Source organism: Tachysurus fulvidraco, chromosome 20 (assembly GCF_022655615.1).
Source record: "Tachysurus fulvidraco isolate hzauxx_2018 chromosome 20, HZAU_PFXX_2.0, whole genome shotgun sequence".
Classification (NCBI taxonomy): Eukaryota; Metazoa; Chordata; class Actinopteri; order Siluriformes; family Bagridae; genus Tachysurus; species Tachysurus fulvidraco.
The window spans coordinates 9943561-9951328 of record NC_062537.1 but is presented as its reverse complement, the minus strand read 5'-3'; the positions used below and the strand labels follow the sequence as shown (position 1 = coordinate 9951328).

Sequence of the window (7768 nt, the reverse complement as noted above, 5' to 3'; positions counted from 1 at the left end):
CTATGAGGAGGGGGTTTTGTTTTTAAATACATGATGACATCTCTTGCTCTAGTGCCAAGCTTTGTTCTTCTACACATCACACATGGCCCAAACAGCCTGCAGGAGTGAATATTTCATTCCTGTTGCTTGGTAACAGATTTACACAATCCTGACTATTGTCTGCTCAAAATAGAAGAGCAAAAGGTTCAACACGGTCCTGTACTGTTTGTTCTGGAATTAGTTAAGATCTGCAGGATGTGGTCTTGGTCAGATTTCTGTGTGTAGTGTGGACGGACTAAACTATTGTACAAGTGCTGATAGTAAAAGCTCAGAGAACTAATTGTTTGTCATGGCTTGTGATGTTCACAGTAACAATGGCATTGCCTCAGGACAAAACTATATATGATATAAGGTGCAACACATTCATCAGTATGTCCATATGTCTGTGATGATCTTAGAAAGTCAATCAATTGTTAGTGAGTGAGTGTATGAGTGAGTGTGTAGGTGTGTAAGTGAGTGTGTGAATGAGTGTATAAGTGAGTGTGTAAGTGTATGAGTGAGTGAGTGAGTGTATGATTGAGTGAGTGTGTGAGTGAGTGAGTGAGTGAGTGAGTGAGTGAGTGAGTGAGTGTGTGAGTGAGTGAGTGAGTGAGTGAGTGAGTGTGTGAGTGAGTGAGTGAGTGAGTGAGTGAGTGAGTGAGTGAGTGAGTGAGTGAGTGAGTGAGTGAGTGAGTGAGTGCGTGTGTGAGTGCGTGTGTGAGTGAGTGCGTGTGTGAGTGAGTGTGTGAGTGAGTGTGTGAGTGAGTGTGTGAGTGAGTGTGTGAGTGAGTGAGTGAGTGAGTGCCTGAATTTTGGCATCCAAAACATCTAAAAATGAGACACAACAAAGTTAAGCCAAAAACAGGCTGGACTCTACATTCTTCAAATATTTTGTGTGTCTGTCTACAAAAACAATATCTACCTGCTGTATAATAAGTAATTATAGCCACACAAACCTACTCCCAGCTGCTCCAGTGTTCTCACCTTGCTACAGTCCATGTGTGTATCTGGTCTATAGCCAATGGCACTGCAGCTCAGGGGTCGTCCATTGAGGTGTGCAGGAGCAACATGGGCGAGTTTGGGTGAGCGCTCCACTCCTGCTCTGCTCTCTGCCAGGTGACTGCTGTCTTTTGGGCTCCAGGCCTCTGAGGGCAGAGACAAGTCCCGGGGAAGCCCTGAGGAGGAGGTCGGTACTGCCAGCCAGGTGGCTCTGCTCTCCGGGGGGATGGGAGGAGGGCGTTCAGGAGGTGGTGGAGGAGGAGGGTCTCTCTGAGGGGGTGGAGGGGCCGGTAACGGTTTGTCCTGTTTCCTGGAAGCTCCTGGTGAGCCCTAGTGGACAAGGATAACAGAACTATATTAAAACCTATGCTTTAACTTTTGTTTTTCATTCATGTGTTCATCTTAAGTAAGCAGTTTGTCATAGATGGGGTCATTGGGAATAGGACTGGAACACCTGAGACACAGACAGAGACAGACCTGACATCTGGAGAAGGTTCATGTGTGTAGCTTATTTCTGTGTTTCTAACCTATAGTACATGTCCATATTGCTAACAATATAAATTACTCTCCCCAAATACAGAAACCACACAGTGTACAAGCTATAAAACCTGAAAACACACCACACACCTTAGGTGAGCCAGTGGGGCTGGCAGCAGGCGAACGGATCACGCCCTTCTGGATGAGGTCGAGGCGAGGTGGCACTGGAGGCAGACCCAGATGCTGAACACCTGCATGATCTGCTATGGGTTTCCTACGCTGGCATACAGGTGAAGAGCTAGGGGATATAATGGGGGAGTTCTGAAGCTCTGTACACTGCAGGGTATAAAGGAGAGACAAAGAAACAAAGAGAAAAATACATTATTGACCACAGAAGTTAAACTCCATGATTAGAGCAGCCAAAGCTCAATACAACTTGTAGAAAAGCACAGAATTCATCAGTTTTAGAATAAAAAAATAAAAATGGCTTTTATAGTACATTTAGCTACATGAATATAACCACGGATCAAGGTGTTCTTTAAACTGCTGATAGAAATAAAAACAGGCTCGATAATGGAAAGCAGAGATCCACGAGTCTGCAAGGCAGATTTCATTCTCCTTTAAAAGTGGCTGACATTTATAGCAGAGCAATACAGAAAGCCCTCTTTAAGTCATCCGCTGTAGAGCATAGATCATGTTCAGAATTGTTCACCAGGACCGAGTCAAGCTGCGTCTGAAGTGAAGAATGGAAGCACAGTGGATAAATGCTGCCAGTGCTAGTACAAATGGACTTCTCATGTCCTAGACATGTTAAAAACTGTAGTAAGAAGTATGAAAGGCAGGATCATCCTTAATGGGAAAAGCCCAAGTAGAAGAAGATTTAGCAATGAAAAGTGTATCATTGTTGGTATAGTGGTAAAGTATCTTTGTTTTCTGAACTTGTTAAAATAACCTTTTATTTTCATGAAACATTCATTTAATTTGTAGTACGAGTCTTCGGTGTCAGCACTTCAGTATCCAGGACTTTGAGCTTTCTGGTTTCTCAGTAGCATGACAAACTGTTTTGTTTTTTATGGTTACCTTCCTGATGTTGGTCAGGCCGTTCATCACTAAAGAATCGTCTCGATCATCGTCGTCGTCTAGATCTAGCATGGGGGAGTTAAACTGCTCCAGAAAGAAACACTTGGCGCCTTCGTTCCTGGGGTCAAAAGGGTCCACGATAATTGGCTCTGTGCCCTTGATCTCACAGCGACAGAAGGGACAGCCCTGACCATCTGACTCCTGCGGGAGGGAGGAATGTTACAAATTAACTCTGAATAACAACATACGCATGCACGCACACACACACACACAATTCCAATACAAATCAAAGTGCCTTAAATAGTCTGCAACTCTTAACAGAAACAGACACAGGCATGCACTGACGCACGAACACAATCACACATGAACTCAAGCGCCTCTGGTGAAGCCTGTCCCAGCAGCTCAAGCTTGCTTATTTGTCTAAAGCTGTAAACAGGGTCCTGCTGTGGAAAGAGTCTGACTACACAAGGAAGTGCTTCGCTTGCTGAATCGGAGGCGACAAGAGCAGCAATCACCACCAGCTGCACAGCACATGCTCTCGTTCAGCCCTGATCCATGAGCTCCGGCACCTCAGCACTCCTTTCCTCATTTTAAACCCCACTTTGCAACCTGATTAACTTTCTACTCTTTGAAATAACCCCCTTGCAGGATGGACTGGACACTCACCAAACAAGGAATTCATAATCTCAAGGGCTTCGATGCTTGGTGACAGATTGCACATGGCAGGAAAAACAGAACATTCATCTTTCATTTCCTCTACTTAAACTTGCCGAATCAAAGAGTGTCAATATTTACAAGAACAAAAGATGATTATGGAGGCCATCTGGACGGGGACTTGTACGGCACATCAAAGCACTGGCTGAAAGTTAATACTAATTAGAATTGCAGGAAGAGAGAATGAGAGCTCTCTATTATCGAGTGCTATTAAAGCTGTTCACAATGAGAGGGGGAAATGCCGTAAGACAGGGGTTCTTAAATTGGGGTTCTGGGAGCCCCAGAGACCAGGGGTCTGTGTTTTTTCTCTCTTTGGGAAATTTTATTTGGCAATCACAACCCATCATTATCAGCATTTTTACAGTTACGACTGAGTTAATAGCCTCATCAATTGACTTGAGTGGGTTTCATCCAAACCACAAAATTGACAAACATAATAATCTAACTTAAATCTATTGTGTTCTGACAGGAGAAATTCCAGGAATAAAAGGTTCTTGCTCCAGTACGTAGCACCATTGCTAATGTATACATATAAATGATGTGTTTAATATTTAAATAGTTGGATTCGGTTCAGAAAATAAATGGGCTGAGAATGTCTTTGGAAGTTATTTTACAAGTTAAAGGAATCTCTGGCTACATAGAACTCAAACTCAGCAGAAAAACAGCAATAAACATTAATTAATGTCCCCGAAAGCGAATGGTGAATCAACAGCACCGAAGACGGCGTTCCGGCGACACAGCAGAGGAGCACATGCTGTAAAACTGTGAAATTACAAACAGGTCATTTCTAGGTACACAACTCAAGCTACTTCTGTACCTATAACACATGCTATAGTGTGGGCCAGATATATATATGAAAAAAGTGCATGTTAGTGTTGTTTGCTTTTAGAGATCTTCCCCTCCTTGCAGAGCTGAGTAGCTTTAGTGACAATTTGGTGCACTCCATAAAGCCATATCTCAGAGTTGTCTTTGAGTAATCGTAGGGATTAATATAAACATGTGTGCATGTCCAAGTATTTATACACACAGGCACACACACAAAATCTAACACAAATGTATTCAATCTGGCACATACTTTCCCTCAAATTTGTGGGTCATTCACTTCCCTGCTGTTTTATCATACACAAAGAAGGTCAACAAAAGGACAGGAGGGACATACTATCCTCATTTCCAAGCTGTTAAGATCTAGTAATAGTCCGGCAAAATGAGATATATTCTAGGGTTACAGCACACACACAAGCACACGCACAGATATACACACACACATACAAAAATATATATAAACAATGAAATAATTGTCCACATCTTGTATACTACAGAGAAGGTTTAGGTTATTTTTTGTGCAGTAATCCTAATACATGTCATTTTAAATAAAGTATAGCTTAAAAATTGTATATATCATGGTCTAATGTGAATACAAGAATCATATTTATTGAGCAATTTTCTCAGTATTTATTGGTTTCCTGTTAAATAAATATAAATTATACTTCACTTGTTTGGTTTTTTTATCGTCTTTCAAATCCAAACGTACTGAGAAAACTAATTTTCTTACACTGCCGGCAAGCGTGTCGAAATTCTCGCTTGTTACAATTGTCCTTCCTCTACAGATGCAGTATATAAATAGAAGATGAGAAATTGCTCATTGCTGAAATGGCAGAAAGTGTGATTATTTGTGTATTTCTGGCTGAAGAATCTTAAAACGTGCAGCACAGCTTCAACTGCCTTTCATTTCTGCTTTTACAGTTCAGTGAAGCTTGACTTCTTGATAAGATTCAACATGAACATCAAGACCCAAAGTCAGAAAAGCTCAGATTAAGCTCTTGAGCTCTCTGTGTCTGACAACACTGGCTCACAAAAGAGCAGTCTTGCTTGGCTGAAATGGATGTGAAGAGGATGTACCTGCCACGCTGTGAGACAGGAGGTGCACATCAGGTGCCCACATGGCTCGATCTTCACGTCTTTATCATTCTCTGCACAAATTTTGCACAGCTGAAACGTAGAGCCCATCTCACAATACAGCTCATACTGCTCCTGTAGAGAAAAAGTGGCACAGTGGTCACGTCAGGCTAAACCCATGCACAGATATTTGCATTTTGATATGCATGAATGCATGACAGCCAGTGTGCAAAAACATGACTCCACCCACCCAAATCAGCTCCTCACCTGTGTGACTTTAATGTGGTCATGTGGGGTGGGTTCACAGAGGCCAGTCAGGTCTGGGTTATAACTGCGACCGTCAGGAAATAGGTAACTGCAGAGAAACAGATAGCATGAGGTCACTGCACGTAGCACAAATGAACAAAATACTGTACACCCACCATGTGCATCGTGTAGCACTTTAAGTCTGCAGCACTCCTAACCATGTGTGCAGATAGGATCTTTTTTCCCCTGCCAGTTCACATTACAGTGACCTCTCTATCTGATCACTAAGGCCAGCTATAGCCTGTGGAGGAGAGAGGAGCAGTCACGCTGCATTAGCCACAGTTATACAGCCAATCAGCCAGGGCAGGCTTGAAAATCACACGTCAGACGAGGAGAAGGAGGCGAACGTGTCTGTTTTACCAACATCAACATCCATCTGAGAAAGCACTGATACGGCTATTTACCAGTGTGAACCGTGTGCTTTTCAAATCTGTAATTATTTAAAGGGAAAACATATTCACGGTTATTTTGTTACAAACTATATCAGCCTTTTAACAAAAGTTAAGCTTTGTAAAATCCTTATTTGTAAAATACTAATTGCATCTTTGGAGTAAACAACAATTTAAAAAAAAAAAAAAGTTATTTGAAAGCGGTATGCCAATGTTTGACTGATTGACTTTCTAGATGTTAATCTCGGTGTTCAGTGTCCCATTTACAGAGTTATCATAGTGCCTATTAACACTGCAACCACCACTAATAGAGGAACATTAGGGCAGGAACCAAGCCTCTTGCTTCGGGGGAGAATCAGCATACAGGGAAATTAATGAAAAGGTTGCCACGGTTGCAAATGCGATAGATTGAAAAAAGAAAAACAGCAGCCATCAAGCTCCTGCTTTAAAGCAAATAATCAGAATGAAATAAAATGTATTTCAGCAAACAAAGATAATCTTCAGTGCCCAACGATATGTTAGTCTTTTGTCTATGTGAATTTCCATTGTAATATATAGGATACTGCAAAGACTGTGGGAGGAAAAGCAGGATTGTGGAGTGGATTATTTTCACAAATGTATGTGCACCATGATGACCTTGATTCCCATGCAACAACAATGGGGGGAAAAAAAAAAAAAAAAAAACTTATCCCGTTTCTAAATATCATTCTATATGTGCTGGAAATTTTGCTGATTCCAAACTGATGATACTGATGTGCAAACATGGGTAATGCTATTAGTTCTTCAGGAAGCATAATTATTGTGTCAAACGCAGTTAAACAACTGTAGATTTAAAACAACTCTAAATAAGTTGCTCGACAGTGCTGGATGACTACAGGGTATAAGTTCCCTAAAAGTTAGCCAGCTAGTATCCTATAATCACAAGCGAAATCTAATCTTGTCTCAGTTTAGCCGAGTCTGTGTTATTATTAACGTCGTTCTGCACCACCAAAATCTATGCTAATGATCCACTGTTGTTTGGTTACTAATGACAAACGAAAATATGAGACGAAGTCAAAATATCTATTGCAAAACTGAGACAAAATTCATTGAAGCATATAATGACTAGCTCATCATAACACCAGACTGATCTTATGATCCAAGGTGTGTAAGATGTGATCTCAGTGTTAGAAGAGTCAGGAACATACAGACAGGAGTGAGGATTAATCACTGCTAAACCTGACAGTGATGCTTTCATCCGATATCAAAAGAAAATCAGCTGTTGGAAATTCAACAAAGATCCTCAAAAACAAGGTTTGCGGGTGTAAAAGCGGGTTACCACGATAGCAGTCAAAAAAGCATGCAAGCTGAATTAAAGTTGGCAAAATATTATGTGTTTTCTGTGTAATGGTCTCATGTTTACCGTAATGACAATGCAATGCACAAAGTGCGGCTGCCTTCATGAGTCTCTAGTTCGAGCCTGATCGTGTTTGGTGTGGTTTCGTCTTGGTCCTCTGGTTTCCTCTCATAAACATCCATGCTAAATTGCCCTACATGTGTACGAGCGTCTGAATGTGTATGTATGGCGTCCTGTGATAGACAGTGATGTGGGTTATAGATTCAGTGTATGTTCTCGTCTCACACCTACTAGACTAGGATCTACCACTAGCCTGACCAAGATAAACTGCTTACTGCAGTCATTTCTACATATAGGTGCAAAAACAGAGCCATGTAAGTGTTTAATTAGCACTTGTACTGTTCAATAGAGAAGTATCACCTTAGTGTGTGCCCATTGTGTTTCACTAAATAGTCTACACATCTCAGAAACATAAAGAGAACACACTCATTTCCACTAGTCACATATACAACCATGAAAGTTTATTCTTTTAAAACTCTTTATGAAATCTAAT

At 41.3% G+C, this 7768-nt stretch overlaps 1 protein-coding gene across 2 annotated transcripts in view; it reads right to left on the bottom strand.

Moving 5' to 3' along the window:
* Positions 1-7768, bottom strand: part of cblb (Cbl proto-oncogene B, E3 ubiquitin protein ligase) — a 71627-nt gene that overhangs the window by 11036 nt on the left and 52823 nt on the right. For both annotated transcript variants that reach the window (XM_027151287.2, XM_047805032.1), the window contains exons 8-12: positions 5452-5539; positions 5188-5319; positions 2575-2775; positions 1645-1830; positions 1003-1347 (exon numbers count right to left, since the gene is read on the bottom strand). In XM_027151287.2, the coding sequence (XP_027007088.1) occupies positions 1003-1347; positions 1645-1830; positions 2575-2775; positions 5188-5319; positions 5452-5539 (952 nt within the window). The remainder of the gene's footprint in view (positions 1-1002; positions 1348-1644; positions 1831-2574; positions 2776-5187; positions 5320-5451; positions 5540-7768) is intronic.